General features: G+C 54.1%; 1 protein-coding gene across 5 annotated transcripts in view; it reads left to right on the forward strand.

Moving 5' to 3' along the window:
• Positions 1–798: 798 nt before the first annotated feature.
• Positions 799–22,852, forward strand: part of FERMT2 (FERM domain containing kindlin 2) — a 35,240-nt gene continuing 13,186 nt past the window's right edge. For 4 of the 5 annotated variants that reach the window (XM_072337797.1, XM_072337798.1, XM_072337799.1 and 1 more), the window contains exons 1-4: positions 799–921; positions 1,456–1,624; positions 10,759–10,992; positions 21,609–21,743. In XM_072337797.1, the coding sequence (XP_072193898.1) occupies positions 868–921; positions 1,456–1,624; positions 10,759–10,992; positions 21,609–21,743 (592 nt within the window). In that variant the 5' untranslated portion in view covers positions 799–867. Of the gene's footprint in view, positions 922–1,281; positions 1,625–10,758; positions 10,993–21,608; positions 21,744–22,852 lie in introns of those variants that run through there. The other variant, XM_072337801.1, reaches the window with a different exon arrangement.

Below are 22,852 nucleotides of genomic sequence, written 5' to 3' on the forward strand. Positions count from 1 at the left end.
GGCATGGGATGGGGACCCTGGGGACGGTGTCTGCGGCCACCAGCACCCCGAGAGCGGGGACATGGAGCAGCAAGTGGTGCTCGGGGCAGGAGAAACCAGCAGCAGTCAGCTGTAGTGAAACAAGGCGGCCCGAGCAGGGCTGTGATGCATTGCATCAGCTGGGAAGCTCGGCCAAAAGGCTGGAGAGCAGAGTAACCCTTTCTGTGTATGGCCCTATTGTCTGGCATTGGAGCAACACTGAGATAGGATCTGAGAGAGCTCTGCTGCTAAGGGCTGGTGTTCCCCTGTTGGCACCCTGCAAGCTGGGCTCCAGCTCCCAGGTTTGGGGGCAGAAGTGGGGTTCTGCTGGGCAGGAGTGAGGCCCAGGGAGGATTTGGGTTGGATTAATGTTGGAAAAGACCTCTAAGATCACCTAGTCCAACCATCTGCCTCGCTAGCCTGAATCCTCCACACTCCTTGTGTGCTAAATACTAATGCTTATGGCAAAGGGGATCCCATCTGAACAGCAAAAGGGAATAAGCGGTGGGACCCCACCACCCTCACCATGAGGTCTTTGTTCCCAACCAATTATCCGTCCCCAGAGTCATATAGGAAGGGCACACAGGAAGCTGAGGGCCGTGCTGTCCCCAAAGCCACGGGCTGCCTATGGGATGGCTTCCACGGTGCCACTGCCGGCCACATCCTGCCCACCGTCCCGCTCCCTCCGCACACGGACTGTCAGGAAGCCGGGCTGCCTCAGCGGGACGCGTGTATCACTGGGTGGAGAGCCGCAGGAAGCGGATAATAGGAGGGTTTTGTTCGGTGTTTGTGCCTGCTCAGGCTCCGGGTTCAGCCAGTTCCCATTTCCTAAGCTCTCGGGCGGTCGGGATGGAGGGCGGCAGCGCATCGCCCGGCCTCGGCTCCGTGAACCACGACGCCAAGGTGAGGCTTTTGTCTTTGTGTTCTACCAGCGGCACGAACAAACACACCCCGCAGCCACCAGCAGCCAGGCTGGAAGCGCGGCCCGGCTCGGAGAAGCCCCACGCGTTCCTCCGGCCCCAGCCGAGCCGCTCTCCGGGGCACCGCGCGGGGCCGCCCCGCCGACGGGCAGCGCTCCGAGCGGCTCCGAGCCGAGTCCCGGATGTTGGAGCAGCCCCCGCCGCGCTCAGTCCTTCTTTTCCATAAAAGGCCAAGGGGCCCGGCGGTCGTTTTTCCTTTAATTATCCCCCTCCTCCTCCTTCGTCCCTCCTCCTCCTCCTCCCATCCCATCCCTGCCCGCCCCTTCTCCCCCCGCCCCCCCCCCCCACGGCGGCCCCGCAGGCAGCGGTTCGGGGGCGGCCGCGCTGTCCCCCCCCCCCGCACCCGCCGGGCTCCGTCCGTCCCTCCCTGCCCCGCTCCGAGCCGTGCCGTGCCGTGCTGTGCCGTGCCGTGCCGTGCCGTGCCGTGCCGGCGCTGAGCGCTGCTATCTGCGCGCAGGAGGCCGGGGCCATGGCGCTGGACGGGATCCGCATGCCGGACGGCTGCTACGCCGACGGGACGTGGGAGCTGAGCGTCCATGTCACCGACCTGGGCCGCGACGTCACCCTGAGGGTCACCGGGGAGATCCACATCGGGGGAGTCATGCTGCGCCTCGTCGAGAAGCTCGGTGAGTGCCGGCGGCCGTCCTGCCCAGCATCCTGCCCCGGGGCTCTGCCCCAACGCTTTGCTTTAGCAGCCCGGACTCTGCCTGCAGCCAGCTCCGGGGCGCTGCCACGACATCCAGCGCCCTGCCCCGGCAGCCGGCTTGGAGACCAGCACCCTGCCCCAGCGCTTTGCTCTACCACCCGGTGCTCTGCCTGCACTCAGCACCCAGCCCGAAGCTGTGCCCTGATGCTGTACCTTAACACCCAGCACCCCGCTGCAGTACCTTGCTGTGGCGCTCAGCGCCCTGCAGCAGTATGTTGCTTTAGCATCCCGCCTGCGGGCTGCACTCGGGGCGCTGCCCCAGCATCCCACCCCCGTTCTGTGCTTTAGCGCCCATCACCTGCCTGCACCCCCCCCCGGGGCTCTGCCCCAAACTGTGCTTCGGCTCCCAACGTGAAGCCTCAGGGCTGCGCCCCAGTGCTGTGCTTTGGCAGCCAGCACCCTGCCTGTAAGCAACACCCAGCACCTTGCTCGTGTCTGGCACCAGGAGTTGGACTCGATGATCCTTACGGGTCCCATCCAGCTTAGGATATTCCGTGATACCCCTGGACCAGCACCCTGCCTGTATCCAGCATCTGCTCCTTGCCTGTCCCCCTGCATGCTGTCCCAGTGCCCTATTCCAGCTCTCTGCGTGCCCCAGGGTGCCCCTGCCCCAATCTGAGCTCCACCCGGACCCCCAGCAGCACCCACCCTGCACCCGCTCCCATCACCCCGGGGTCCTGCTGGCTGCAGTTTGTACGGAGCTCAGAAATATCATTGCTTCGGGCTGCTTGCTGCAAGTTCTGCGATTAACAACAAGATTTAATTGGCAGAGTTTGCTCAGAGCGGAGCTGGGCATGGTCAGCGTTAGGGGAGGTGGCTGCCCGTGCCCTCTGGCTGTGCCGTGTGTGTGCTTACCCAGCAGTAGTGTTGGGGTGGTTGCTGTCATTGCTGGGATAAAACATGAAATGTTGCACTGCAGGCGCATGCCTGGGGCTGTGGGAGTAGCAGTGCTGTCAGCCCTGCCCGCGGGTCCTGCTTCAGTGCAACATGTTTGCATGGCTGTAAGAGCAGCGTCCTGCTTTGGTTGTCATTTGGGAATTGTCTGGGCTTAAAGGAAGGGGGAGGTGGACCTGAATAAGGTCAACTTAAAGGGAGGCAACCATTCGATCAAAGGGTCTCCTGCTGGAGGCAGCCCTGGCTCCAAAAACCCATTTATGTCTGTGTTCTTTTTCTGCTGGAGCTGCAGAAAGCTCAGCCTGAAGCCGGGCCGAGTGACTGGGGGAGCAAAACAAAACCCCCAACCAAAATACTAGGGAAAAAAAAAACACCCAAAGCCCTGAAACCACCTCAATGGCTTTCTAGAAATGGTAAAAACCGACCCCCTGGTGATGGAGGGCTCTGCTCGGGGCTGCCCAGGGGACCCGAATTAGAGGCTGACGTCAGACGTCCCCGCGCCGTGCTGGTTAAATTAGGCATTGTATTAAGGGGAAGGAATGCCAGCAGCACGGGAATGGGATTCTGCTGCTCTGTGCTCAGCTGTCAGCACAGCCCGCAGCCCCTGGGTTCCATGAGTCAAATCCATGCTGCGTTCCCCCATCCCAAGGCTGCTCTGCTGTTTTAACATCTCCCTGTGGTTAAAAAAGCAAGAAGTGTGATTGTTTCCTGAAGGATCCCTCTCTCTCTCTCTCTCTCTCTGTTTTTGCTGTGGGTTTTAAGGAAACTTCCCAAAGCTGACGTTTCTGGTGGAGGATGGATGGGATGCAGATGGATGGGGCTGCTGCCGTGGGCCAGACTTGTCTCTTGCATGGGCTGTTCCATTGGGGAGCTTCCATGGAATGTGGGGCCAAGCTGAGCCCAGGGGATTTGGGGCCGGGCTGACCCTGCTGCCTTCTGATGGAGCCCTGACATTGGTGGAAGCAGCTGGTGGCTTTGAACACAAACCCCATGCATTCCCTCCCTGCAGTTCCGGCAGCTTGCAGTTAAAGCGATTGGAGAAACCCCCAAGCAGGGATTCTGGTTACTGAGTGCGTGGCAGCGACCTGCGTGCTCCCCTGTTATTCATCAGCCCTGCAGATGAAGGCACTGCGTTCATGGAGCTGCGCCATGAGCTCGGCGGAAAAATGGGCGAGAAGTGCTGAGGTTTGAAGAGCAGCACTATTTATTTGGTGACCTATAAAGGTCCGGGGCAAAATCCTGCTTACAGCATAGGAGCTGTGCAATTAATCCTACCCACGCCTATTAAGTTGGGATGGTTTCTTCTCTCTCTCTGTGTTATTTATATGTAATTTTTTAACAGCGGGCTGCACTCCAGCCTTGGCCCATTTGCAGAAGACAGCTGATTGCATTGGAAGCTGGCAGCAGCTGCTTGGCTTTGCCCAAAATCCCGAGCAGGGCTGCTGCATTGTAGGAATTCTGCCACTATTGCCTGACTTACAAAGCACTGCGAGCGGAGGAAGGAAGGAAGTGAGCAGAGGTTATTGTTGTTGTCGGCTCGAGGCTGTTTTAAACATATGCGACCAAAACGTTGCTTTCATTTATTTATTCATTTGTTTGAAATGTGCCTGGGAGGAGCTGCGTGGGACGCTCCTGGGGAGATAGGAAGCTCGGGGACAGGCTGTTGGCTGGGCATATCAATGGGGCTTGGGAAGCGAAGGGCGCTGGTGCCATCCAATGGTGTGGTGGGACCCCAGCTGCTCAAAGGCCTCTGAAGGGCTTGGGCAGCCGTTTTCTGTTGTCCCCTCTCATCTCTTCTGTTGTGTGTCCCCTGTGGGACGGCAGGATCTCACCTGGGCACAAGGGCTGATGCAGACAGATCTGGGGTTTTGGTTGATGTGGCACATGGAGAGCTCTTTCTTCTGCTGGGTTCAGCCTGCAGATGTGCCTGGGGATGGTTTGAAACTGAGACAGGGCAGGTTCAGGTTGGATCTGAGGAGGAAGTTTTTCACCCTCATCAGAGGGTGGTGACACACTGAACAGGTTGCCCAAGGAGGCTGTGGATGCCCCATCCCTGCAGGCATTCAAGGCCAGGCTGGATGTGGCTCTGGGCAGCCTGGGCTGCTGGTTGGTGACCTGCACACAGCAGGGGGTTGGAATGGATGAGCACTGTGGGCCTTTGCAGCCCAGGCCATGCTGTGATTCTCAGGCACCCGGTGCTGACCCACATCTTCCTGGGGAGCGTTGTGCTGAGCTCTTTAGCAGCTGGGCTGGGATGTGGGCGCAGTGCTGGTACCAGTGCAGCAGGCAGTGCTGGGCTGTTCTGCGGCAGGAGCGGCTCCTGGGATACCCAGCAGCATCCCAGCTCTCAGTGGGGTTTCACATCGCTCCGTGTTTCACTATCAGCACGTGGCTGGTTTCTCCACTCCGAGTCCTCGTCCCTGGAACAGCACATTTGTAACAGCACATTTGTAACAGCACTGAAGTGGGAACACGCACGTCGCCGGTAATCGGCGGGCCCGTGCAGGCTGCGTTCTGTGTTGTACATCAGCTCCTGCCTCCAGGAAGCTCCTGCGTAGGCACGCAGCGAATCGCGGGGCTGCGGCTGATATAAAGTCCTCTTTGTTGGCGTCAGAGCTGCCAGCGAGCAGGAATTGGGGGCGGGGGGAGCTGGGAGCTGTGTGTGCTGAGTGTGCAGTGTGTGCTGTGTTCTGAATGCTCCTATCCCGAGCAGCGGTGACTCCTCGGAAGCCCCCCATCAAAGTATAACCTAAATTAAACGACCTCTTTCTGCCGTCCCTTCCTCCGTCTCGGCTGTGTGTGTTCTTTGTCCAGACAGCGGCACGTGCAGGCGGTGTGGAAGCGGCCGTCCCACCCCTGTGTGCAGAACCCATCGGTGCCGGTGCTGGGAGCGCTTCCCTTACAAGCCGGGCTGGGGCTGCCGGGGGGGTGCGGGGGATGCAGGGGTTGCAGTGCCCGACTTGTCGGTGACCACAGACAGGAAATCGTTGGCTTCGCCGCTCAGACCCAGCCCGGATCGGCGGCTTCCTCTGGGCTCGCGGTCGGCTTTCGCAGTGGCACAAAGCGTGCGCTGTGGCTGGAGGAGCGCAGCGCTGCCTCCCCTTGGCTTCGTGTGCCGTGTTTGTTCCTGGCGGCGGCCGGCCTTTCCTTCTCCCCACCCTCCTCCGTCGGGCTCCGAACGCGGCGTTCTGTATCGAGTCTGACCGTGTTGTGTGTGATGTCGGCTGCGTGTGAGCTGCACCCTCGTATTTAAAGGGATGGAGAAGGAGCTGACCGCCCCCGGGTGGGAATTTCCAGAGCGATCCCTCTCCGAATCACAGCAAAAAGCAAAGCAGGAACCTCCCAGCGTGCTGGACTTTCAAGAAGCAGCCAAGTATTGCTGGGAGGACGTGGGCACTGCGGGGTGTTGGGGAAGATCTGTGCTCCAAAATGGCCCTCAGGCACCGCTGGGCCGTCAGATTGCCAGCATTGCATGTAGGGATTCATAGTCATAGAATGGCCAAAAGGCCCACAGTGCTCATCCAGCTCCAACCCCTGCTGTGTGCGGGGTCACAACCAGCAGCCCAGGCTGCCCAGAGCCACATCCAGCCTGGCCTTGAATGCCTGCAGGGATCCACAGCCTCCTTAGGAATTCCTGGTGCAACCTGTGGTGGTGTTGGGCTTTCACCTTCACTCTGCTGTTTCTGAGGTTGGGGGGCAGAGAAGGGTGTGTGGCAGCGCTGTGGAGTTCTGGATGCAGGGACTGTTTGCTGAGTTGGGAAAGAGCACAGGAGTGTTTGCACTGCATGCTTGGCTCGTTGCAACATCACTGATTGCCCACAGTTGGGACACAGGGGGGGTTGCTTGGTGGTGGGGTCTTATAGAAAGGCTGCCGTGTGCCGCGGTGGTTGCAGAGCTCGCTTTGCAGGGGTGCAGCTGTAACCAGAGGAACGGGTGCTGAGCAGGCTGAGGTGCTGGGATGCGGGCTGCCTGCTCAGCCCTGCGTTATCTGCCTGCTGCATGCATCCTGCACAACGTCCTCCTGCACAACGTCCTCCTGCTGCTATCATCTGCAGTGCCTCCTGGCACAGCTTGCACGGTCGCTGGGCATGAGCCAGGGTTGCACCTCCTGGGATGGAGCACCCACAGCTCTGTGGGCAGCTGTGCCAGCTCCTCCCCTCACTCACTGTCAGAAGAATCCCCCCTAACACCTAACCTTAACCTCCCCTCTTTTAGCTTAACGCTGTTCCCTGTTGTCCCGTCACTGTGACCTGATGCTGCAGGGATTGGAGGGATGCGCAGTCATGGCAGCTGGAGGCTCCCTACAGAAGTGCTTTTCCTTCCTTCCTTCCCTCCTTCCTTCCCTCCTTCTGCTGTGTCTGGGCAGTGCTTTAATCACGCCAGCCCTACTTTAATCGAGTTTCCTTCCATTGCTCCCGGTTCCATCTGCTGCAGCTCTGCTGCTGTGCTGCTGGATGGGATGTATGGGGGGAGCTCCCTGCTGCATTGGGGCATGAACCCTGCTCAAAAAAACTCACTAAAGATAAAAGCCCACCTTTTGCTTTCCTTCATTCTCTCTGTTAGGAAAATGGGGCTGTTGGGGTTGCAGTGATATTTGTAGGGCCAGGACTGGGGAAGTGGTTGCAGCTGGAACAGGAGGGATATATGTGCAGCAGTGCAAGTGGCACCGTCATGAATCAGATTGCCAAGTGCTAGTTGAGTAATCCTATTAACACTGAAAAGAGCTTCCTTCCTAGAGCTTGCTGCAGAGCAGGAGCGACTTCCATGCCTGCAAGGCTTTGTCCTTGCTGGGGTTGCTGACTCGGTTCTGCACTGAACATCAGTCAGTGATCATACTGAGAAAGGATGTGTTGGGTGGCCGTGCCCTGCATTGCATCCTGCATTGCATTTTAGGGACATGGTTAGTGCACGTGGTGGTGCTGGGTCAGCTCTTGGGCTCAATGACCTTAGAGGTCTTTTCCAACCTTTGTGGTTCTATAAACGGTTCTGTGAATGGTTCAAAGAACCACAAAGGTTGGAAAAGACCTCTGAGATCAAGCAGGTCAGTGGGTTTCTCATAGCTGGCCTCATGCAGGGCACGTGATTAAAACCCCTTACTAAACCTTAGGAGTACCGAGAGCCCCGTGTTGCCGATCGCAGCCGATTGCAGCAGGCTGGTTTGGAGAGGCAGTTTATCTCCATGTGCTGCTGCAAAGTATAATTTTTCAGCTCTCATTACCAAAGGGCAGAAGGATTATTTTTCCTTAATCCTTTTCCATTTAAAGGCCAAATACCTGCTCCTAAGTGCCTCAAACCGCAGCAACAAGTCGATTGCTCCTGACCCCCTCACCCAGCAGAGCCCATCAGCACTTTGGCCTGACCCCAGATGAATGGAAACAGCTCATTTTCTGCATTTTTTCCCCCATGGCTGTCCAAGAAGGAGTGCCCTTGGTGTGTTCAAAGGAATCTGGGTGTACGGAGGTCAGCACAAGCAGGGGGTGGTGCTGGCAGGTCCCAGCCCACAGGGATCAATAGATGGATGTGTGTGTGTGTGTGTGTATGCTTGTGTATATACTTGTGTACAGGTAGAACCACAGAGTCATTAACATTGGAGAAGACCACTAAGATCATCTGATCCAACCATCAGCCCCTCACCACCATGCCCACTACATGGCTAAATGTGTGTGTGAAATGTGTGTGTGTGTTTGTGTGTGGGTGAACATGAAGATACGTATATATGCACACTCACTATGCTGACCCATATAGATAGATATCTATAAATGGACAGTATCTGAAAATAGTCATATGTAGGTGATATATAGAGGTAGATGTGTATGTGTGTATGCATATCAATGTGTATATATGTGTATTTTAGATATGTTATGTTTAACTTATGACATATTGGTACATTCTATATGTATCTATGTATTTTATATCTATATTATATGCCTTGCATACATACCAAGCTATATCATTGTATTCTTATCTATATGTGTACGTGGGTCCATGTTAATGGGTCCATATGTATGTGTGTGGTCCATATATACCTATAGACATGCTGTATGTATAGACATAGTGCCTAGCAGACTCCTCAGGCTGGTGCAGGAGCTTTTAATTCATTCCCAGCCCCCACCTCAGCCCTGTGTGGTTGGCTGCTGGTGAGGAGGAGGTCCTGCAGCAGCAGGAGGGCCCATTGAGGACAGGGGATATCCCAAAACAAGGAGGCACAGGCGGTGTTTATGTGACACCAGGGGCTCGTGTGTGACTGCCAAGGAGCTGCTGCAGGGCTGGGGATCCCCACAGGTCTTTCTGTCCTCTGAGCAGGTGCTGGTGAACTTGGAGTATCCCTTGTTATTTTCTGCTGTGTGAATCCCAGCTGGAAACTATTGGAATTGGAATTGCCAGTGGAACTGGAAGGCACCTGTTGGGATCATAGAATGGCTTGGATTGGAAGGGACCTTAAGGACCATCTAGTTCCAACCCCACACCGAGCCCAGCCCCAAGGACATCACAGCTCAGTGTTCAGCCCTCAGCTTGCTGCTAACCATTTCCAAGGCTCCTTTATGCACAGCTGCTCCCTGGCCATCTCACCATTAGCCCAAAGTGTTAATTGCTCTCAGGCTGTGCATGCCATGCCTGAGAGGTTAATCTGCAGCGAGAGCCCAAATCCCCTCCTGCGCCCTGTTACACAGAAGTGCTACTGATTCAAAGTGCTTTTTTTGTTCCCCCCCCCCAACTTCAGTGCTAACCTGTTGAGCTTGCAGCCGGGCACAAGTTGGACCTCATTACCAAAGTCCACTGTAATGATTTCTCAGATTTTTCTGAGGGTAGCCAAGGCTTGTGCAAGTTTGCATGCTTTTCTATATTTGGTTTTGTTTAATTGGATTGTACAAAGCTGCTGAAACGTCCAGCTTAGCATTTCTCCTTTCTGGCTGCGCGATGATGCCGTTTTATCACAGATTAAAAGGAGAAATAGACAGGGACCAAAAACCCCACTTGTTGTCCCATGCTGCAGGGCTCCGGCTGTGGGCTGCTGGCTACAGAGGGGCAATGGCAACAAGTGACAGCTGGTGGCTCCTGTGTGGGAGTCCAAGGTCACAGGAGGGTCTGGGGCAGCAAGCTGCCTTGGTGTCATGCCAGGGTTTGACCCAGAAAGTACCTTGGTTTTAAACCTCTTTTTTACTGCAGAAATTAAAGTAATCCTGCAAAATCCATAAGCTCAGAATGGCTGGGCTCAGCTTTGGGTAGCGCAGCTGAAGGGACAGGGCAAGCCAACAGCTGATACCTCACAGTAAAGTGAAAACCCCTCTTTGGAACGCAATGAGTTGGCCATGAGCCCCTTGGTGTCCCATCAACTGGGACCACTTGGACCCAGCGTGGCTCCTCACTGCTTTTCCTCCTGCCCAGCCCATTTCTGGGCCAGTGGTAGAATTGTAGGATGGCGTGGGTTGGAAGGGATCCTGTCGTCTTAAATGCTGCATGATGTGCAGAGAGCAGCCTTTTTTTTTGGCGTTGGTGGAAGTGACAGCGGATGGGAGCTGCTGGGAGAGGGTCCAGGGGAGGCCACAAAGATGCTCAGAGGGCTGCAGCACCTCCCTACAAAGACAGGCTGAGGGAGCTGGGCTTGTGCAGCATGGAGAAGAGAAGGCTGCGGGGTGACCTCATTGCAGCCTGCCAGGACCTAAAGGGAGCCTGCAAACAGGAGGGGAGTCAACTCTTTGAGAGGGCAGATAACAGCAGGACAAGGGGAAATGGATTGAAGTTGAAGTGGGAAGGTTTAAATTGGTTGTCAGGGGAAGTTCTTTACTGTGAGAGCGGTGAGGTGCTGGAACAGCTGCCCAGAGAGGCTGTGGATGCCCCGTCCATCCCTGCAGGTGTTCAAGGCCAGGTTGGATGGGGCCCTGGGCAGCCTGGGCTGGTATTAATGTGGAGGTTGGTGGCGCTGCCTGTGGTGGGGGTTGGAGCTTCATGATCCTTGAGGTCCCTTCCAACCAGGGCCATTCTGTGATTCTGTGATGAGGAAACAGAGACATCCTTCAGACCCATTGGTACATCCCATAGCAAACACACACCCCTGAGCAAAAAACTCACCTGTGGTGGCTGCTATGGAGTGCGAGCAATTATTTCTGACTTTTGAAGGTTAATTCTGGTTTTAATGGATGAATGGCGTCTTTGTTGCAGACGTGAAGAAGGACTGGTCGGACCACGCACTCTGGTGGGAAAAGAAGAAGACGTGGCTCCTCAAAACACACTGGACGTTGGACAAGTATGGGATCCAGGCTGACGCCAAGCTGCAGTTCACACCGCAGCACAAACTGCTCCGCCTGCAGCTGCCCAACATGAAGTATGTGAAGGTGAAGGTCAACTTCTCCGACAGAGTCTTCAAGGCAGTTTCTGACATCTGCAAAACCTTCAGTGAGTACCTTGTCTTCCACTTGTGCTCTTGTGCAGTAAAACTCGTTAAATCACAGCCAAAATCCACCTTCGGGCACTCAACACTCAACCTGGAGATCAAGCAGCCCATGTGTCTGCTCACTCTGCCTTTCAGTTCTCATCTCCTGTGTGTTAACACCACTGCAGATGTAACCCACAAAGGGACGAGGTTTCTGTGCTGAGTGCTGATTTCACAAGGCTGCTCTCAGTGTTGCACTGGGCAGCAGCTCCCTGCTGGTTATTGGTGCTGGGTTGTGATTTCTGTTTGTGTTTTTGCAAACATAGGCTCTAGGTGAAGAGCAAACCCTGCAATAGGAAGCTGGCTGGACCGCCTGGTCCTCTTCTAGGAGAAAATGGTATCAGAGATCAAGTGATGATGCTCTGCTATAAAACCGTCTGGTGGAAGGAAGCAGCTCATTCTCCCTCCTTCCTCCCCAGTTCCTTTCAGTAGGAAGCCCCAGGAGGGTTGGATCATTTGCTCTACCAGATGTGCAGTGTTTACCCGGGACCCCTGCTTCCAAGCTCTGCTTTTTAACGACCTTCCCATGTTTCTTATTTGCCGCCCCCTGCCTCCCCTCCCTCAAACATGGGCCATGGTCACTCAGCCCAGAGAGACCAAGCGATGCCCACGCTGCTGTAGTGAATCTATTTCTGCTCTCCTAGAGCAGCTCTGGTTACTCTTGGCTGACCCAGTTGTGTGAGCAGGAAGCTGGAAGGGAGCTGTTGCGACACCCGCTGAGCCGGTGTATATATAGCTGGTGATGAGTCTTGAGAGGGCCCTGTGCTATTTCTTTCCTGTTTTGGGTTTGGTTGAGTTTTGAGGTTGTTCTGGCTTTGGGGTTTTTTATAGTTTCATTTTAATAAATTGGGAAATTTCTCCTTCGAACAGGAAAAGCTCAGGCAGTGTTATTGCCGAGCAGATTCAGCATCCCTCCCCCATCTCCCATTGCATCTTCCATTGCCATTCCCACTACCTTGCTAGACAGTGAGCCCAATGTCTGCTTTGCTGCTGCTGAATGTGGCAGTGAGTCACGCTGGGAAATTCTGCTGGAGTTAATCACGTAACGAGAGCACAGAGCAGCCAGAACCTTACATGGGCCTGAAGCAGCTCTTGATTGAACTCCAGGCCTCCCCGTATATTTATGAGCAAAGCGGGAGGATAACACTAATATTTAAAGATGTGCAAAGAGGGGCAATCTGCTCCGAGAGCTGCAGTGAGCAGCACAGAGCACGCTCTGACATCTGCTGGGGGTGTTTCTGCCAGGTGCCGGGGTACCTGGTGCTGGGAAGGAGCAGAAGAAGCGTTTGGCTCCAGCCCAAGCTGTTCGGTGGCAGATGGGAGCTGTGAGGCTGGATGTGGGGGTTGCATCTTGTTTAGCCCTTCTGCTGGTGCCTGCTGGAAGCCAGATGTTCAGCAGAGCTCAGTGTGGGGAATGGGAAGATGGGACTGGAGGCTCTTTGTGGAGATCTGTGGACGCCTTTCTATCTGGTTATACGTACAGTCATATATATCTGATAGATACATATAGGATGCATAGGTTTATATATAGAATCATAGTTAGGAGAAGACCTCTAAATCCCCAGCCCACCCTGTCGTGTCCACTACCTACATCCCTCAGTGCCACATCCCCACAGCTCTGCAGCACCTCCAGGGATGGTGCCCCCCACTCCTGGGCAGCTGTGCCACTGCAGCACCACTCTTTTGGAGAAGAAATGTTTCCTGGTTGCCTCCCTCAGGAAAACCAAGCGCGTATTTCATGGTAGAAAGGGAAGAAGGCAATCCCTGCTCTGACACAGCTCCTTTCTCTGACAATCCCTTCATTTCTGTAATTACAGTCTGCTATGACCTGCCTGAACCAATGCTCAGCAGAGAGAATTGTGTTTGTGAGTCACTCAGAGCTTGGCTCTGTTTGCTGTCTTTGCCCCCAGAGCATCTAATTACATAGTTCGCTAATTTTAACATATGGCATGATTAAGGAGTAATTGGAAGTAATTCCTTGTGTCGCCAGCACTGTAGCTGGTTGCATCTCTACAATGCTCTGTAAGCAAGCAGGATCATGCTTTTGTGTATTACTTAGGCTGTGCCTTGGCTTATTGTGCCTTTAAATTATAGGATGTGCTGAGATTCAGAGTTAACAACCCAAAAGATTGTGAATGCAACCCAAAAGATTGAGAATTCCTCGAGTTGTGCAGTGTTTGCTCTGCCTGTGTTTGGCAGCCCATGGAGGCTGCTCACAGCAGACATTAGATACAGGCTGCTGCTGTGCAGGGAAAGGCTGGGAAGGAGGATGGAGGAGGGATGTTTGTGCTGTAGAGCTGTGGCACATATGGTATATTTACAGTTGGACTCAATGAACTTTGTGGTCTTTTCCAGCCTTAATCACAGAATCTTAGAATGCCCTGGGTTGCAAAGTCCCACAGTGCTCATCCAGCCCCAACCCCCTGCTGTGTGCAGGTCACCAACCAGCAGCCCAGGCTGCCCAGAGCCACATCCAGCCTGGCCTTGAATGCCTGCAGGGATGGGGCATCCACAGCCTCCTTGGGCAACCTGTTCAGTGCGTCACCACCCTCTGTGTGAAAATGGGTCTGTGGTTCGTGGTGATTCCATGCAGTGCCAAAGCACAGAGCAAGGATTCTGCCCCAGCTTTTGTTTTGCAATTGATGTCAAATCAGAGAGCGATGGGGAAGGAAGGAAGGAGGCTGACATCTGCAGTGTTTCTGCCCAGTGTCAGATGGTCCTTGAAATGGCTTTGCTCCAGTACGGTGCCTGAGATTTGCATTTCTGTCACAGGCTGCAAAAGGGGAATTGGTGTGACAGCAGATGAGGAATGCTGTCAGAGCTATGTCAAATGGTTTGGAGGGGACGTGGCATGGCAGGGCAGCCTCTGCTGCAGAGCTGGCCCATTAGAACTGCCCAGTAAGGTTGCTTCTGTTCTACATCTCTCTTAATTAAAGTGAGAGCATTATTGCTGCTGCCTCCTCACAGCACATCACCAGTGGGATTTCTTTTCAGAGCCCCTCATCTGCAGATGGAAACGGTCTCAGAGAGCAGAGCTCACCTCTGGGGATCCCAGGGGTGGATGTGGGAGGATGCTGGAGCTGCTCACACGTCCCCCAGTGTCTGTGGAGGTCGTGTGAAGCCGGAAAAAGCAACCTAATTCCCAATGGAACAGCCCCTGCGTTCCCCCTGCAGCTGGTGGGGAGGGCACTGGGATGGGAGGAGGGTGGAGAGAGCAGCCCAGAACTGGGCCTGGCTGCGTGCCTGCTGGGAGGGCAGGCTTTGGTCTGCAGTCAGAAACCACAGAAAGAGAAAGTAAAAGTTCCCTTTTTCAGTTCAGGGATTGCTGAGGGATGGGGATGCAGTGCTGCTTATCAGCCCCCTGTGTGTCCCCGTCCCATCGCTGCCCTGCTGGGGAGGTTTTTCCTGCCCAACAGACAACCTAGAAAGTATGTGAATGCAATTCAAGGTGCTGCATATCAGCAGCTGATTGCTATGGGGAGAGCTGCAAGGGGAGGTTCAGGCTGGATGTTAGGAAAGGGTCTTGAGCAGCTTTGAAGCTCTTCCTTCCAGGCTCAGCTGCGACCCAGAATCTCCGCTGTTCTGCTTTGAGCTGTACTTGTTGCTCCCAGATATGTTTGCAGGCTCACATCGCTGCAGTGAAATGGCGTTGCCTGCTCTAGAGCAGCTCCCCAGGCCAGTTCTGACCCATCCATCACATAGAGCTCAGAGCAGATGAAGCCTTGCTCCCTGCTTGGTGTCCCCATGGAGAAGGGACTGCAGAGCATTCTCCAGTCCATTCCCCTGGGCTTCTCTTTTCTGTGACACCCCAAAATATCATTGCCTGGATAGGAACCCCCAAGAGTCCAGAGCAACTACAGCCCACTGATGGAAATTCAGCCTCTTCTCCCACGTGACAGCAACAGGACGAGAGGTGATGGCCTCACGTTGTATCAGGGGAGAGTCAGGTTGGAGCGGTGCTGCAGTGGCACAGCTGCCCAGGAGTGGTGTGCTCACCGTCCCTGGGGGTGCTCCAGACGTGGCACTGAGGGATGAGGGCAGTGGGCACGGTGGGGTGGTTGGGCATCTTGGAGGTCTTCTCCAAGCAGCTCCTGCTGAGTAATCATCCCATGGAACTGCAGACAGACGGATGCTCTTTGCCGTCACACCACCGCTGTGTGATTAGACAGCATGCTTTCCATCTGCTTTTCCCTTAAGCTGTTTCCCTGTGGGCTCCCTATGCTGCTCTGTAGGTTCTCTCCCTTTATCCTGGGAGCGGTGATGGGCTCCAGGCAGGATGCACTGCTGCTGCTGGACACGTGGGAGAGGAAAAGCAAACAGCTGCAAGCAGGAAGGCTTTTTTTCCCCATGCTTCTGCATTTCCTATCTCAGAAAGGGAGAGTTGTGGTGGGTGAAAGCTGCCGTCCTTCTCAGGTTCTTCCTCATATTCTTCGCTGGTTGTGAGTTCATGCTCCAGAGAGTGGTGGTCAATGGCTCAGTGTCCAGATGGAGATCATGATCAGTTTGTCCCAGGCTGGATGTGGCTCTGGGCAACCTGGTCTGGTGGTTGGTGACCCTGCACATAGCAGAGGGTTGAAACCAGATGATCATTGTAGTCCTTTTCAACCCAGGCCATGCCATGATTCTATGATGGGTGACAGCTGATGTGCCCCACTAGTCCCCAGCCACCGCCTGCAACCCGAGATGTGCTGCTGGTGGCATTTGGGAGCAGCGCGGTGCGATCCTGGGCGAGGTGTCACCCGCGGGCTGTCTGGACACCGAATATGACCCGACCTGATTTCTTTCTTTATTTATTTTGCTTCTCTTTATACATGGCCCCTCCCCCGGTACAGAATGTCCTCTGCCTTCTGAAGTATTTGTAATATTTCCACGCCCTCGGATGCCAAAAAAACTTCTATAAAAAGCTGCTATTTCTGCAAAAGTGAAGCCCGTTGGTCCTCCTGGGGCTCTGCCCGGCCCTGTTGGCACTTGGAGAGCTGCCGGCTGCCTTGGGGGGGCACCCATCTGGACTGGCTATCATGGAGTTCCCTCCTAACCCAACCCATGCCGTGATTTTACCATGTAAACTATTTTTTTCTTCCTTTATGCCCAGCTCGAAAACAAAGCAGCATTTCTCCAAAAATACTGGGACCAGTTCAGGGTTTTGCACGCAAGCAGCCGGGGGAAGCAGCTGTGGGAAGCAGCCCTACTCAGTGCTGGGATGCTGGGCAGCACCGCGGGGATGCTGGAGGCGTCGCTCCCATCCCAGCCCCTGGGCAGGGTTTGCTGCCTTCTGCTACCGCCAGCAGAGGTTTGGCAGTAGCGCAGCTATTTCTAAATATGTCCAGGGATGGGTGTGGAAGGAAATCTTACCATTTAGAGAGCCTGCCAAATTGCAGCGGACTCAGCTTTTTAAATCGCAAAGGCTGAGCGTTGCCGCTGCCAACTTCTTCATTTGCTCGCTCTTTTTCTATTGCACTCCTGCACTCATCCGCTGTGCTCACGTAGGGTCTGGACGCACCCCGGGACCAAAGTAACAACACATAGTCACAAAGCGACCAAAGTGGATAAAACTCTGCCCCCTGCCTCCCCCCCATCCCCATCCCCATCCTGCAGTGGAGCAGCGTCAGGCTGCATGTCACCGTGTGAGTCAGTGGATTTTTTCATCCTTACTCTTCTGTTGACAGAGCCCCTTTAAATAGACGTCTGTCCCAAAGCCATGAGTTGCTGCTGGCAGCCCAGCTCTGTGCCTGCTCCAGGATTGTTCTCTCCTTATGGCCCGATGCAGAGGCTCTAAGTGGATTTATTCTCTTGTTTGTGGCGCTTAATCGAATGAGTTTAATTTGACTTCGGCAACTTCAGGGAAAGGCTCCGAGTACTGTCTGGGCTCCAGAAGGCATCCGGATAACCGGAGGCTGGGGATTTCATCCCACTCATGGAAAAACATTCAGCGTTTGGCTCCTCCCGTCCCTCCCTTTTTATTCGCCTTACACTAACGCTGGGTTCCATCAGTGCTGTCTCCTTCCTCTTCCTCCTCTTCCTTGTGGGCATCTCCAGCCCAATGCCACCCGGTTTCGGCTCTGGGCACCACCCAGCATTAGTAATTTGGCAGATGACAGCAAGTTGTTTGGAAGTGTTGATCTGCTTGAGGATAGGAAGGCCCTGCAGAGGGGTCTGGATGGGCTGATCAGTGCACTTGGACCAATGGGATGAGGTTCAACATGGCAAAGAGCCGAGTTGTGTGCTTGACTGTTGGAGTCCCCATCCCTGGAGGTGCTCCAGAGCCTTGGAGATGTGGCACTGAGGGATGTGGGCAGTGGGCATGGTGGGCTGGGGCTGGGCTTGGGGATCTTGGAAGTCTTTTCCAACGTGGTGCTGTAATTCCCTGATCAGGGCTCCCAAGCACACCATGTTCAGGTGGTTTTGCAGATCTCTGCTCCAGCAGCACTTTGTTCATCCAGCTCTTGTGTTTTCCACACGGAATTTAGGAAGGCAGAGCCCATGCCAGGGTGAGCCCTGGTTTTGCTCTGCAGCCCATCAGGTGGTTCACGGGATGTCCTGACCGACCTGCTGGCCCACAGCTGTAACACAGAGCTTGGCTTTGGCCCAGATAAATATTTAAGCAGCCGGGCAGCTGAAGAACCCATAATAAAATGTTCTGAATGTGCGATGGGTGAGGAGCTGCTCCGCCATCAGATGCTGCAGCACGGCGGTCCAGCTGCACTCTTATCTGCGGGCGTTCCCAGTGCTATGTGCTGCTTTTTATTTTTTTATTGCCTCGGGTTTGTTTTGCAGAGCTTTATCTCGAATGAGTTCAAGATAAGGGTAATACCTGGGTCTGTCAACTGACGGCGTCAGACAGAATTTGCTGATTCCCTCCTAAAAAATGTGGTATGAAATCTGAAGTGGGAGGGAGGTGGGTTTGGAGGTCTCGTTTCTCTAGGAACCATCATGTCGGAGCGCAAAGGCTGTAATTGTTATGAGTCATGGGTTCAGGGCATTGGTTATCCAGTGCAGAAATATCCCACTTCAAAACACGTTTCCTAGCTGAGGGCAGCTGGATGAGCATTAAAGAGAGGATTTCCCCTAAATGTTGTGTGTGCTGCGAGGGAAAATGATGGAGTTTTCAGTGTTTCAGGAGCAAGGCTAAGCAGCTGTATGGATTTGAGGGCAGCCAGAAATGGGGTGAAAAAGGAAACGACAACTTCTTTGGAGGGTTTGATCTCTTGGCATATCAGAACTGGATGCTGGATGTGCTGCAGTGGGCAGCTCTGGTGGTAGGAGGGTGGTCAGACTAGAAGATCTCAGAGGTCTTTTCCAACCCTCACAATTGTGTGATTCAAAGTAGTGTGATTTCCCATGATTTTAAATCAGGGGGTGGTTGTTGTACCCTGAGACAGCGCTTCCACTGGGTGATGCTGCCTTGGATGGAGGCAAAGGAGCAAATTCCTTCCATGCCAAAAGCCGTGGGTTTTGCTCCTGCCTCTGCTTTCCCACGGCTGCGACGCACCTTGGTGTTAAAGATGCAGCAGCTGCATGGTTTGCTTGATGGATGTGGTCCAGAGGTGGTGTACGTTTGGTATTTTACAGCCGTCAGAGTGGCCGTTTTCCTTCAAAGCCAGTTTTCCAGGAGCAGTCAGTGTGCTGTCCTGCGGGGAAGCAGGATTTCATCCCAGCTCTGCTGCTGATCTCTGGGTACAGCTGGGCCAGGTGGACTATATTTGGGCTGGAGCAGAAAGGAGAGACTCCATGGAAAGGAAAGGCCAAGAGTTTGCTTCAGCGCAGCACAGACACGGAGGGGCAACCCATAGGCAGCACCCAGCAGGATGGGCCTCTTCCAGCCGCGCCGCAGAGGGAATAGCTGAGATTTCACACGCTTGCACAATGTGTAGAAATGGAAATGCTAAATGGATCGTGATCATTTACAGTAATTTCGAGCAGACGTCGCCAGTGCCATCTGTCTTGTGTGTACAGACGAGGAGTCTCTCTTTAAGCAAACACATCCCGGAGGATGGTAACAAAAGCAGAAATTGGAGAGCAAACATTGCCCTGCTCGGAGGTCAGCGCTGCAGCTCTGCGGGGCCGTCAGCGGGAGCCGAAATGGGGGGAGATGAGGACAGGGTTTGCTTGGCTTTGGGGCTGGAGTCCCCGTCTGGGGAGGTGTTTTGCCCCAGAGGCACATCTCCAGCAGACGGCTTTCTGCAGGCACGGCGTGACCTGCCCAGCAGCACGGACCTTCCATTGGATTTCCAGTTTTTCACACTGCTTTAAAGACAAATCTCTTGCTTTTATGGCCAGAAAACGGGCTGGCGGCCCTGAGCAGCTCCCTGTGCTGCTTTCCAGCTAACTGGAGCACCACCATCTGCAAGCCCTTACAGCCTGGACAGTCTCTGCTTTAGCTACAGTAACTAAACACCACGTTTGCCAAGCCTGTCTCTATTCAAAACACGCTCGAGGAGCCTTTGTAAACTTATTAATCATAAGCAGTGTCAAGCGTTTCTTTCCGCCAATAGTTTACTGAAAGATTGAGAAGCACGACCAGAAAAATGCTCTAAGTTGCTTTTCTTCTCTTTTTTCTTTGCCTTTGGCTGCGGGGTTGGAGCTGCGGACAGCGGTGCTCGCTCACCACCTGCGTGCTGCACGCTTACAGCAAGCTTCACTTTTGCTTTCCCCACCACAGCCCGAATGCCTGCAGTTGGCTGTTAGGGCTGTGAGATGACGGCATGTCCAGCAGCTGGTTGTTGGGGTGAAACTTGGGATTTATCTCTGGAAAACGTGCCCAGCCACAGAGGGGCTCTTGCATGCCGAGGATGCTCCGCTGTGCCTCGTGGCGGTGCGCAGCTTTGAAGCAGCTGCCGAAAACTCACAGCATCCTTTGTAATCCGAAGAGAGCGGCACGAACAACTGAGGAACTATAAAAAGTTGCTTTGAAATCAGATGGTCAAGCGCTGGGCCGCCTCCAGCAGATTGCTTTCAGGAGCTGAGCTTGGCCTGCAGCCCTTCTCTTGGCCTCTTTGAATGGTTTCAGCTGAGCGGCAGCATCAGTTGCTAATGCACCATAAATAAACAGCCGAGTATAAACCTTGCTAGCAAAATACCAGGGGAACTCCTCATTTTAGGCACTGCTGCGAGTCGTCCTGTGCTCGTGACCTTAGTTATCCCAGCAGATTTTTTCTTAATGAGATAAGCTGGAGGCGAGAGGAGTGAATCAGAAGAGCTGTCTGTGTTCCCGCGTTGGGTGTTTGTCTGGAGGAATGGTTGAAGCATTGAGTGGTGGTGAAACCAGCTGTGAGTGGGTGCAGGGATGGAGCTCGGTGCCATCGTGGTGTTTGTGTCGTAATAATGAATCGGGTGCACTTCAACTAATTAAAGCTGTGCCAGTGGGTGGTTTGGGGGTGGGAGACCCATAGAGTGGGAGATTCTGGCCATAGTATGGAAGGCTTTGCTCAGAACACCTCCCTGGAGGTGCTCAAGGCCGGATTGGATGGGGCTTGCTTTAGTGATTGGCAACCAGCCTGTGGTAGGGGTGTTGAAACTGCAAGGTGTCCCAGGTCCCTTCCAACCCAACCATTCTGTGACTCTATGGGTAATGCAGAGGTGCTGGGTTAAGGGTTGCTGGGTGGGCATCCACCCCTGGGTGTCGCCAAGGATTGCATCTCCGCAGCCCAGTTGTGGCTGGAAACAGAGGTTGTTGTACAGATAACATTGCAGCCCCACAGTGCTCACCGTGTTTATAAGCAAGGCAACAAAGTCTCAGGGCAGGACACAGCCTGCCAGAGGAGCTGTGCCAAAATGAGTTTAAAAAATAAAGTCATTTTTGGAACGTGCTGTTGATGATGGCAGCCGTCCCATGACAGGTGTGGAAATAGCAGCCACACGGGGGCTGGAGCAAACTGCATCACAGCAGTGCCAGGGCTTCACCACTCTCATCACAAAGAACGTCTTCGTGAGGTTCAATCACAACCTACATTTTAGTTTAGAACTGTTCCCAGGTCTTTCTCCTCAGGGCTGCTCTCTGTCCACTCATTACCCAGCCTGTACCTGTGCTTGGGATGGCCCCAACCCTTGCACTGAGGCCTTGTTGAACTTCCCAGTCCTGTCCACGTCCCTCTGGATGGCATCCCTTCCTCTGTCCATGTCATTAATACTGGTCCCAGTATGAACCCTTGGGGGACACCACTCCTCACCAGCCCCCACCTGTTTGCGCTGTGTATAGGAAGTGCATTTGGCTCTAACGCTGTGTTACCTCTCCAACCACAAGAAAGGTGTTTGTTCCAGACAGGCTTAGTCTCAGCTTCATTTTTAGCCATTGTAAAACAGAAAAATCAGCCAAGGTATTTGGAGTTACTGAGGGTGGTTCCTTAAGAAAGGATTTTCTCGTCTTTTCCCACATTTATTTTCATCTTGCCTTTGTTAAAGTGGTCCATTATTGCCCATGGAGTGGTGGGGTCACTGGAGGTGTCCCAGAGCCATGGAGAGGGATGTGGAGAGAATGGCATTGAGGGATGTGGGCAGTGGGAACAGTGGGACGGGCTGGGGCTGGGCTTTGGGATCTCAGAGGTCTTTTCCAGCCTTACTGGTTGTACCATTCTCTCCCCAGACATCAGGCATCCAGAGGAGCTCTCTCTTCTGAGGAAACCCAGAGATCCGTCAAAGAAAAAAAAGAAGAAACTGGATGACCAATGGGACGACGAAGCCTTCGAGCTGGAGGGCCCACTGATCACACCAGGGTCGGGTGAGCCCAAGCGCACATTGCAGGGATGCGCCTACGGGGAGCAGGGATGAAGAGGCAGTTAGATAATAAAATGGGAGCGTATGTAGGGAAAAATGTGTAGTGGTATTGATCTGACCTAACTCCTTAAGGTCTGTGCAAGAAATGGGCCCCACGTGATTCCCATGAGCTCCCTGCACCGGTGAGTGGTCACGCCGGCACAGATCAGTACCTGGGGCTGAGGTGTGTAGGGAAGCAGAACAAGACCTGGCTTTATAAAATAAGAAAAGAAACCAAGCGTGACCACACGAACACATAGATTGTGTTACTGAGATGTTTTCTTTCCCTGTTAAGAAAGAAGCTAAATGAAGAATCATTCCTAACTTCACATTCCAGGTGTGTTTTTGGCAGCACTGCTGCTCTAAACCTTATTTATAGCCCAGCAGAAGCAGCCCTGTTATTAATTGTATTAGTGCTCCCTTGTGCAAAGGGTGTAGTGTTGGATTGGAATGGTACAGAGATCTCGTGGCGGGGGGGTTCTTGCTGCTGTGGGATTTTGCAAGCCTGTCTCACAGAGCACCGCTAACGAAGAAGCACCGCTAACGGAGCAGCACCGCTTGCCACAAGCAGCAAATCGATGCGGGGTGTTTGCAAGCAGAGGGTTGTGCTGGCACTGCTCCACGGCCGGGGCTGGGATGAGGGAGGCTGTGAGTGGGAGCACTTAACCCTAATGGAGTCACAGAGACAGCCGTAGCGCTGCGTGCCTGCAGGCAGGCGAGACGTGGCTGGCAGCCAGCTCTTTGGGTTTGAAATCCTGCACAAGAGGGATGCGGGGCGGCTGTCTGTGAGAACCCAGCGCCTCGGGGTTCAGTCGATTGGTATTAATTGCCTTTGAATTAAGCGAGGTGAGAGCAAAGGTCGCAGCAGCGTGGTCACCGCTGGCGGTGCTCACCTCTGCAAGCAGGGTTGGCGTCTCCACCTGGGGAAGGGCAGCGTGGACCCGCTTTGCACCCAAGGAGAAGCGCTGCTTTTTTTCCCCTCTGTTGTCACTCATTCTTTTCTAAATCACTGAAAAATCCTTCTGGACGTTTCCGCTCCCATCTGGAGGAGCTCTCCCTGCGTCTTTCAAGGCT

This window comes from Excalfactoria chinensis, chromosome 5 (assembly GCF_039878825.1).
Source record: "Excalfactoria chinensis isolate bCotChi1 chromosome 5, bCotChi1.hap2, whole genome shotgun sequence".
Taxonomy (NCBI): Eukaryota; Metazoa; Chordata; class Aves; order Galliformes; family Phasianidae; genus Excalfactoria; species Excalfactoria chinensis.